The sequence below is a fragment of the Sinocyclocheilus anshuiensis genome, unplaced genomic scaffold, assembly GCF_001515605.1.
Source record: "Sinocyclocheilus anshuiensis isolate Anshui unplaced genomic scaffold, SAMN03320099.WGS_v1.1 scaffold222, whole genome shotgun sequence".
NCBI lineage: Eukaryota > Metazoa > Chordata > Actinopteri > Cypriniformes > Cyprinidae > Sinocyclocheilus > Sinocyclocheilus anshuiensis.
Genome location: NW_015542408.1, coordinates 2,843,184 through 2,854,328, shown reverse-complemented (window position 1 = coordinate 2,854,328; position 11,145 = coordinate 2,843,184). Strand labels below are relative to the sequence as shown.

The 11,145-nt window shown below is 38.6% G+C and overlaps 1 protein-coding gene across 1 annotated transcript in view; it reads right to left on the bottom strand.

Moving 5' to 3' along the window:
- Positions 1 to 11,145, bottom strand: part of LOC107693173 (protein TALPID3) — a 140,434-nt gene that overhangs the window by 63,568 nt on the left and 65,721 nt on the right. Inside the window, exons 15-18 of the mRNA XM_016492464.1 lie at positions 10,446 to 10,620; positions 10,051 to 10,224; positions 3,673 to 3,869; positions 2,659 to 2,760 (exon numbers count right to left, since the gene is read on the bottom strand). Of these exons, the coding sequence (XP_016347950.1) occupies positions 2,659 to 2,760; positions 3,673 to 3,869; positions 10,051 to 10,224; positions 10,446 to 10,620 (648 nt within the window). The remainder of the gene's footprint in view (positions 1 to 2,658; positions 2,761 to 3,672; positions 3,870 to 10,050; positions 10,225 to 10,445; positions 10,621 to 11,145) is intronic.

Sequence of the window (11,145 nt, the reverse complement as noted above, 5' to 3'; positions counted from 1 at the left end):
GTGAAAGCCGATCCGGCGATCGACAGTGCAAAGTTGTAGTATTTCCTCAGCAACCAGCAACCAGCACAGATCAGCTCTAGGCATGACGAAGCGGATATCGTCCTCTTTTGGAAGACCAAACAAAGTAGTTTCGCTTTCACAACGAAGCACACAGCGTCTTCACGACATGGCTGCAGCATCAACAAAACTACAGTGAGACTAAAAGTTACGCCTTCTTTCTTTGCGTGAACATTTGGGCGGCGTTACGCAAATCTTCCCACATAGTGAGGTAGATATGTGGGGGCGTGTTAGAACGAGCCGTTTTAGGTAGGTGTGGCTGACTCTGAACTTTTATAAAGAATATCTCTTTGGATTTGAGACTTTAGTCTTTGCAACTTTACAGATCTTCTTTATGCACCAAGAGCTTGTAACACTCCAAAGAGAAAGGAAAAATTGAAATCACATCATATGACCCCTTTAATATTCTGCTCACACATTTGCACAATCACACACTTGGACGTTCAAACACTGAAAAGAGCGGGAAATGAAAAGAGCAATTGGTTGTTTTGCAACTGAATTGCAAATGATAGGAATAATTCCTTTGTATAGTCTTTCTGTCATCATTTACTCACCCTCATGTTGTTCCAAACCTGGATGACTTTCATTCTACTGTGGAACATAAAAGGAAGGATTCAAGATAAAAGGAATCAGTTCACAAAACTGGTCTGATTCATTTGTGAATCGTATAGATATGGACTGATCTTATCATATGACTTCACAGAGCTTGGAATACTGTACTGTTCATGAATCCACTTTTATGTTAATTTCATGGTGCCTTTTGGGTCCTTGACAGTCCCTGTCCTTATTCGCATTTTGTGTCCCACAGATGAAAGAAAGTCCTATAGGTTTGGAAGGACATGAGGGTGAGTAAATGCAGACAGATTTCTCATTTTTTTGTTGAATTATTCCTTTACGTCTGTAAGATCTACAAAAATCAATCTATAACAATATTTTCTCAAAGAACAACACTGGGTTTTGTACCAGTATGAGCCAGTGGTGACTGCAATGCACTGGAAAAGTCAAGTCTCAGAGGACAGAGATATCATATGTTTTAAGTGCAAGCACTGTGAGACTTTTTAGTCATATTTCATTCCCTCTGTTTGACAGGCCTCAGGTGTATGATTCAAAGCGTGTTGTAGGATCTTTGGGTTTGTGTGTCTGTCCTCGCCTGTGTCTTTGTGTGTGTGTGTGTGTGTGTGTGTGTGTGTGTAGAATCTGCATGCTGAGCTGGCAGACCAAAAAAACTTTGCCGAGCTGCATCAGGCACAGAATCTGAGAGGAAGACATATGCATTTGCACCTGTTTGTAATCTGTATTTAATGTTTTAATGCTAATCTTTATTATTATTATTATTAATAATAATAATAATAATAATAATGATGATGATGATGATTCTTAAAACTCACTTTACTATTCTACCTCAGTAAAATTTCTTTTAAAATATTTTTTAGAATATATTTAATATATATATATATATATATATTTAAAAAATGTATATATATATATTATTGAACAAAATTAAGTATTGAAATATCGTAGAGAACTCTGTTAAACGTGACACTTTACATTTTTACAATATTCTAAATAATCTTAAATTTTGTTTAAAGTTTAAAAATGTGTATATTTAAAAAAAAAATTATTTTATAAAAAAATATATATTTATTTACTTATATAAAAATGTACTTTAAATAAAAATATATTTTAAAATGTGTTAATTTATATTTTAAACTGAATATATTTTTGATAATTAATATTGAACAATAGCAGAGTACACTATTATACAGGACGCATCTTCATAATATTCTAAACAGTCAAAAGCTTTAAAGTGTTCCTTACATTTTCTGAGAATGTGATTAATTGCGAACTCAACCTCAATGCACAATCAAAAGAGGAAGCGCATCCACAAATGAACTCCACAGATTCTAGCATGAAGATGCGTATCTACGCTTATTTCCAGAGAGCTGTAATGATTACTCTAAAGCTAACAGCGGCAGGCAGACCACAGAGAGGCTTTGTCCTCGCAGACGTTTGCTCAGAATCTGCTAACGAACTCACAGAAAAGCAACGGAGCTGCATCTGTTGCTTAGCAACCAGATGTGAATGGCTGAGGTCGGGATTGGAGGAGTAAGAGCAGAAAACGCTGGCGGCAAAGTCCCCCCTGAAACATTATACATTCAGCTCCAAACACACACGCAAACGCACACACCTCATCCATCTTCATCCGCTCGGGCAGGTTCTGAGAGCACGAGCGCACAAGCATGCACGGCTTGGCAAAAATCAATGGCAGTGCGATGAGAAACGCAAACCTGGAACAAAACCGACCCTTATAGCAGTACAGCACGCTGGAGCACAGCCAAAATCTAATGGCATAATATCCATCCATTCTCAGAACGGAACCAAGACCAGCTGGTGTATGAACACACACACACAAGCAAATGTACATGTTAGATGACTTATGTTTTGGGTGTATGATAAATCTGAAAGCCTGCAGACATATTAGAAACTGCTTTGGTACAAAACTGAGACTGAAATATGGAGAAGTGCTACTAAGGCCAATGAAAACTTTTCATTTTCAAATAATAAGGGTCTACTTAGTGTTCTTTGTGATTTGGGTCTTACATGGGTTGAAGGAGGAGGAAGGATGGTTTCGGCTGGAATCAACGGCGTAGAGGAAGCTGGCCAGCTGCACAGACCACTCTCAATGTTCACACCAGGCTGGACCTGCAAAAAAAACACAAATCCATTTGAATAAAAACAGCATATGGAACAAATGCCATTCAGATTGCAGTAGGAAAGTGATATTTTTCAATGTGTGATGCAAGTTTGCAAAGTCTTATTTTATGTTCCAGAAGAAAGCGAAATACGGTGTGAAGTGACAAAATCTGACTGACAAAATCAAACTATATTCGAAGAAAACAAATTTGGGATTTTTGGACTAATGACATTTCACTGTGGGCGAAGCTATTCAGCAGCATGATGCAACAAACATACGCTGCCATTCTACAGTCTGTGGTTGGTGAGATTTTTTTTTGAAAGAAGTCTCTTATGTTCACCAAGGTTATGTTTATTTGATGGAAAACAATTCAATTATTGCTAGTTAAAAAACCTGTTTTCTATTTTAATATATTTGAAAATGTAATTTGTTCCTTTGATAGAAAAGCTGAATTTTCAGCATCAGTACTCCAGTCTTCAGTGTCACATGATCCTTCAGAAATCATTCTAATATGCTCTTTTTTCTGCTCAAGAAACATTTCTTATTATTATCAATGTTGAAAAAGTTATGCTGCTTAATATTTTTGTGGAAACTGTGATACGTTTTCCGTGATACAAGATTCTTTGATGAATAGAAAAGTTCAAAAGAACAGCATTTATTTGAAAGGAAAATCTTTTGTAAACTTATGTCGTGTTCATAATTTTGTTAAATAAAAGTATTACTTGTTTACTGAGTCCAAACTTTTAGTAGTGTAATACCAAGCAAAAACTGACCATCGTGGCTTGTTGGGAAACAAAATCACATTAAAAAGGAAGAAACGATTATACTAACTGATTATCACACAGTGCCATTACTTCTGTCCAAACACTTACAAAATAATCTTTTATTTGTAAAAGCTACAAAAATGTAAAAGCTCTTGCCTGTATTTGGAGCTGTGCGGTCCGTTTTTTCCGTTTTGACTGGACCTCCAGTAAGATGGCATTGGGTTTCCGAATAGCAGGAGCAGGTTTGGGTTCAGGAACAGTGATGGGAGGGAAGGAGGTTGTTACGGTTGCTGGTTTGTCGCTAATGATGACCCGTGAAGGCACCGGGGCCTGGCTGTCCACTCTGGGCTTACCTAGAGAGACACATGGAGAAGTGCTTAATAATCTGGATTGTAACCGAAAGGTTATAGGTTCTATAGCAACCCACATTTGTGTTGCATTATGAACTGTGTTTCAGAAAGTAATGACATGTGAAATTGAATTTGCATTGCTTGAAGCGCTCTTGTACATTACAGTTTTGTGTTTCAAAAAGAAAAAGAACTATAGTAGAGAACTCCCATTTGAACAGCCTGTTCACACCACAAACAATAACTATAAAGAGGACAATAATGATAATTATATTAGTGTCCACACCAACACACAATACCGGTCTGTTTATTATAAGTGTGCAATGCATTTTTGTCATTTGCCGCTTTAAATCAATGTCAAAGTTTTTTATTGTTCATCTGCTGGAAAAAAAAAACACTTTGAAAGTGATTCCAACAATATCGTTATTCTATGTTCTTATCATAATAGCTGTGATGTAGAGTTCCATATTCTGACAGAATTAGAATAATAACTAATACTTAATAGTAATTGTTATAGTTATCATCTTTGTTGAGAACGGGCCTTAAATCTTCACAATATTCTAAATAGTCTAAACCTTTAAAAATGTATTATTTATTTAAAAATATATTTGTTTATTGTTAATTTATTTAAAGCTGCAGTCTGTAAGTTCTGCCTCTTTGGCGCCATCTCTGTTTGAAACCTGCAATTGCAGTTATTTGCGAATTATCTTCTTTATGTGGGTTGTGCATCGGCATGGCTCCTCAGCGCTTATGATTCTAATGTTTTGATATGTATGTGTGGCTGTCAGTCACCGCAATGGTGTGGATACTGTACTTAGGAATCACAGAATCTACGTCTTGGAGGTATGACTCAAATAAGAATTTTCACCGGATAGTATCATCTGAACAAGTAACAAGTCTGCCACTTTTGTTCTGACCAACTGAGGAAAAAATAGTTCTTATTCCAGCTGCCGTGAAAAAAGGCTATTAATGATCCGCCTGCAGCATCCTCAGGTGCGATATAGCCTACAAGCCGGGACTCCTTCTTTATGTTTACAGACGTGACGTAATGACGCAAAGACGAACAGCGGCATGCTTGTATTTCCCGCAAAAACCTACCAGTGCCACTCAAATTAGAAAACATTATTACAAGCTTACCATTGTGAATTGGGCTAAGGTAAAGAGGTAGTTTTGAACACTGGCTGGTTATGTACTTGCCCAAAAATTGATTTTGGATAATTTCAACCAAAAAAAGTTATGGACTGCAGCTTTAAGTTAATAAAATTAAACTGAATTTTTTTTAATTTTTTTATTAAATTAAATTACATTTATTATTATATATTGGGGCCTGATCATTCACTCTGGGCTTACCTACAGAGACACATAGAATAGTGGTTGATCTGGGATTGTAACCAAAGAGTTATAGATTCTCTTAAAACATGCATTTACATTGCTTTATGAAATGCATTTCAGAAAGTACCGACATCAAATTTGCATTGCCTGAAGTGCTCTTGTGCACTACCATTTTGTGCTTTGGATAAAATGATCTACTAAATGATGGCTTATTTACTTACCTACACACTCAAAAAAGGAAAAAAGTCACCTTTTTATTCAGGCACTGGGAATACGTGAACAGGTCTGCAGAGTGAAACATTACCAGAACAACTAGAGGCGACGTTAAACAAAATCTTCATCCCCCTCTTTTCCACAGGATGCGTGAGTGCACTAGGAATACACTCCGGCAGCCTGAACGCTCATCTGCCAAACCCCTAAAGTCTGCACATCCATCGCCCTGATGCAGCGCAGATAACATCAACACGCTGTTTACAGGCAAGGGCACAACGCGACCCCAATACTCACGCAAGAGGAATATTAAAGACAGACGCACTCCTGCAGATGGAGCCCACACGCACACACACCTACTCATTACTCCATCTCTCAAAACACTGCAGAGCGATTGCAAAGGACATCCACAGTACTTTAAAGTGCCGTGTCAGCCCAAAACACATTTGCACACATCTGGCCGAGCGGGATGCCAACATGATTGGCATCTGTTCTGCAAAGGGACCGCGAGAGAAACAGGTTCAGCCAGAGTGCGCTAGCATGGGTTTGTGTCATCCTCGTTTGCAGGAAGGCAGGTTATAGATGCACATGCCCCATTACATAGAGACGCGAGTCTGGCCTCGGCACATTAACGGCGAATGAGGAGGCTGGCATTAGCATAAATCTGCTGCGAGCGCCGCAATCTGTTTTTCCCAGCCTTCCATGCAAAGCAGGGGAAGCATAAGCTTTACGATTTCCATAATTTGGCTGAAGGGCATCCAAACAGTGGCTCAGGAGCAAGAAGCACTGACTCATCTGGAATGCACAAATACTTCTGATAGCAAACATGTGGGTTCTGCTGAAGGAAAGCTTGAAAGGAGGCGTTTGTATTCTAGAACCTCAAGAGAGTGTGCGCTCTGAAATGTGAAACCAGATCGGACTGATTAGCACAATGATGGACAGTAAGAGATGCTATTACGGGCTATTCGCAAACCAGAGAAGCCGCAAGGCGTGCAAGGAAACAAAGACCCGAATGAAGGGACAGAATTCACAGCCCCCAAAATGCTTGGGAATACGTTCAAGAACATGTAAATCACTGACTTTACTGGACCCGAGGACACTGCAGCAGGAGACCTGGGAAAGAAGAGGGAGAGAGCGATGATTAAAACGAAATAAATGCACATAAATGTGCGCACACGCCCCGCTTCTGCAACTACATGCAATTTAAGGCAACAAATTAAGTCACGTCTTCACCACTGGGGATACCACCAGAGCAATTTCGTCTACAACCAATAAAGTATAGGAATTCACCTCAGAGACAGTCGTGCAGAATTCAGAACTGAAATGAGAATTAATTGCAATTCAAATTTGAATGTAAGGATAGGAAATTAAAATGGATGGATGGACATATAGTGATGATGATTGGATGGACAGACAGACATACAGAACGATAGAACGATAGATAGACAGACAGACAGACAGACAGACGGATGGACGGACGGACAGATGGATGGTGGATGGATGGACACAGAAACACAGATGGAAAGAGATCGATATAACGAAAGATAGAATGATAGATAGAACAATGGATGGATGGACTGATGAATGGAGGATAGAATGATGATGGATGGATGGATGGACGGATGGACATACAGTATACAATGGTAAACAGATGGATAGATAGATAGAACAACCCTGTTATTATTTAAAGAAAGAAAAAAGAATCACAAAAGCTCCTGAGTTTGACTGAAAATGGGAATGCTGCTGTAAACTGTATAAACTCTGACTTCCCTTGATCGCTGCTGTGTTGATGCGGCTGCCACTTTCTACTCTCTGAGTGCAGAACTTGCTAAGCAGATTTGCGGAGAGCTCGCCTGCTGTCGTTCGCGTGTAACTGAGACTCGGGGGCCGTCTGTGGATGAGCCGCACCAAACATCTGCAGCAGATGAAAGGCTCTCTCACCATTCCTATGGGGTGCTCCGCAATTCCCACTGCCGTCCCCAGAGAGTCATGGAAGAGAGGGAAATTCTACAGCTCTAAACAGCTCTAATCTACAGCCCTCCAGAGACCCAGTCTGAGCCTTGGCGAGTCAATCCAATCCAGGCTGGGCCGGTCTGGACTCTCTCCTTCACAGATACAAATACAGAAGAGGCTGGGAAGTTTTTAATGAGTCTGGAACTTTCCGCTTGGGTTTCATTCACACATTCGGTGTGACGGGAAATAGGACAGCCACGAGGATGACACTGGTGGACGAATAAGATGCCTTGGGAATCACCTCGACTGGTAAAAGATGTGATTTTAGTCGATGTGGGGTATTAAAGAAGTTATCAGGAGATCCTTCACTTTCGTTAGATGAACGTTAGACGGGTCTGAGATAGCCGTGATTTTGGGAATGAGATGGTGATGCTCTGAAGTGTAGAATAACGTGTTTAAGTTACTTTGCACTTTAAATTTAGACCAAAAAAACTAACATCCCTGCTGAGAAGACCAGCATCGCTCAATAATAAGGATGGCCAGACGGTCAGTGTGAGAGTTTTCAGCCAGTCAAATTTCAATGATTTGATCACGCATGTGTGGTTTTATGTCTTCCAAACATAAACGTGGATTTCTCTGATGTTCTGAAAATGATTATTACTGTTATTATTATTACATTTGTTTTGGTAATTCTGTTGAATTCAGCTTATGTAAATATGTTGAGGTAATGCTACAAGAAAGCAAGAAATACTTGGAAGAAAACTATGCTTAATTATAAATACTACCCTTTTTTTGAAACTAGTTTAATAAAAAAAAAAAATCAAAGAAATAAAGCCTTATTGTTGAGCTCTGACCAGTATGAATTTCCAGTCTGGTTTATGCTAATTAGTTTGCCACTGGTCTAGCTAGCAGGCCGTCATACACTAGACTAGACTAAGTAAGTTTTAAGGCCCATTCACACCAAGAACGATAACTATAAAGATAACTATATCTTCTATTTATTCTAAGCACAGAAATTCCAATAATGCATCTAGCAGTGAAAGGAACTTTAATATAACCATGAAGGGAGTTCAGTGTCTACGACGGCAATCAGGGCCACTGCATTGCAGATGTGATTAGCAAGTCTTTGTTCACTCTAGCGTAGCTCAGATCAGAGGTCAGTTCAGCATACGGGCAACCGCCCACCTGCCATTTCAAACATTACTAGGCCATTTTCCGCCAGTTCGTTTCATTCTCAATACCCTGAGCCACAATTTTGGAAACATTTGAATACTGTAAACAGCTTTAGCGGAGCAAAGGTGCTTTGCCATTGCCATTTTTTGTGCAAAAACCTTTAATTACCTCTTTAGTCCATTGCAGAAAATAACAACAGCAATTCAGCTGTTACCAAACTAATGGATCGTTTCGGCGCCAGGAGGTCGTAATCCTCAAAAGGAGGGGGGTGGGGGGGTTGGAGGGATAAAAGAAACTAATCAACTCATAATATGAACACTTTCAAAATGTTTTCAATTGGCTATTTGCAATTACTGCTCTAAAAAGTGCCCTCGTAAAGCATGACGGTGTTTTCATACATATGGCTGGTCGGGCTAATAAACAGAATTACCTCCAACCTCACAAGGTCGGACCTGAGACGAAGCTCGCAGTGATTGGAAGCGGGAAAATGAGAGTGTAATAGAAAGGCATTAATGTCCCTGACAGTGAAGTGATTAAACGAGAGCGGCATAGGAAGGCTTTTTAACGAGTGGAGAGGCAGCCGTAATTAAGAGCTAAACTCACACCGCTGAAATGTCTGTCCAATTAAGTCCATTCTTTAATGCTGCCGTGTGCTCGGAGCCAGCCAGAGGAGAGACGCTTTATGACTGCAGCATGTGGAGGCTGTCGCAACCATTCATGCCGCATCGGACGTCTTTGTTTCAGAATGGTCAGAGGTTTAAGGGACACCGAACAGCAAACACTGCGTAATCGGTTCTGTGTGTATTTGTTGCAATCAAAAGACAGGAATGCATCTCAAATCGAAGCTATATAGTGTTTAGGCATCATAAAAAAATCCTGATGCAAATTCTGTCTCAAATCATTTCACTCACAAGGTTACAAACACAACAAAACTCCCATTATTATCAAAAACGTTGTCTTAATGGACCACGCAAAAATGAGTTCAGCAGTTGCACGATTATTTGAAATAAAACCAAAATTGCAATACGGCTTAGTGCGTTTATCAAATGACAAAGGCTGTGATTTAATGAAATAAATAATATGAGCTGCGTGCTTCAGCGTGAATCCCTGCATCTGCTCTGAGTTTGAAATGAAGAAATTAAGACAACCATAAATATTAGTATTGAAATTTTACAGTTGTAATGTAAAATAAAATATTATTGGCTTTTTTTTCTTAAATAATTTTTTATATATTTGTTTATTTTTATATTTTTTCTTAAATATGTTTATATTTGACATAATAATAATAACAACAACAACAACAACAATAATAATAGATATTATTGGTAGTAGTAGTAGTAGTAGTAGTGCATAGCCATATTGACATATAATCACAAAATTTTGGCCAAATTGTGTGGTTTTACAAACACCGCAAACCTGCATTTTAAATCACAATTATAATTTTTATCAGAAAAAATCTAATTAGATACCACACAGGCCTAGCAGTGAATGATTTCTACGCATGCTAATGGTGGCTTACCTAAAGGTATGGCCATGGGAATGAGGTAACCTCGCACTGGAGAACCAGGCTGCTGCTGTTGGGCAGGATCACTGGGGCTGAACAGGAAATGGGGCTCAGAGACTGAAGACTGCAGCGCAGTAACAACATCCCCAAACTGGCTAGTTTGGGTTTTAGATGACTTCATCTTCACCCCTATATGAGAGAATGAAATGGGAGGGACAAGTAACACACAAGAACTTGGACAGAAAAGGCAATATTAGGGGTGATCATGATTCTTTTTCAAGACTATTTTGGAAGTTACTAGGCAGTACAGCCAACCAAATGTCCCTATTAAAAAATAAAGCCATATAATGTAACAAAACGTAAAAGACCACTGGAGAATGGCCATTTCTACTTGAAGACCTTCACCTTACCTTTGACAGCCTCTACTACTTTTGGTCGTTGCGGTTTGGATTTCAGCGTGGGGGAGTTGAATCGAAGGTAAGGGCTTTTTTTAAGCGTTCGTCGATGACCATCATAAAGGGCTTTTCCATACAGCCTCGCCAGATACTCCTGATCATCCTGAGATTTTAGCACAACCGGCTGAGCCTGAAAGAATAATATACACTAGATCAACAAACTGTGTAACAAGTTTTATAATAGTAAACATTGCATTTCATACTGTGAAACTCTTATTTGCATGGTAAACATGGCACTTTATACTATGATACAGTACACTCATATCTACAGTAAACATGGTGAACTATGGTAAGCCACTTACGTTCACCAAAGCTGCATTTATTTGAATAAAATTACAGTAAAAACATTTTATTACAATTTAAAATAACTGTTTTATATTTGACTATATTTAAAAATTTTAATTATTCCTGTAATGCAAAGCTGAATTTTCAGCAGGTTTTACTAATATTTTTTGAAACCAAGATTCGGGATTATTTTATTTTATTTATTCATTTAATTTTATTTGAATAGAAAGTTCAAAGGAACAGCATTTATTTGAAATAGAAATATTTTGTAACATTAGAAATGTCTTTACTGCCATTTTTGATCAACATGCTGTGTCCTTGCTGAATAAAAGTATTTCTTTGGTAAACTATGATATGCTATAATCATAAT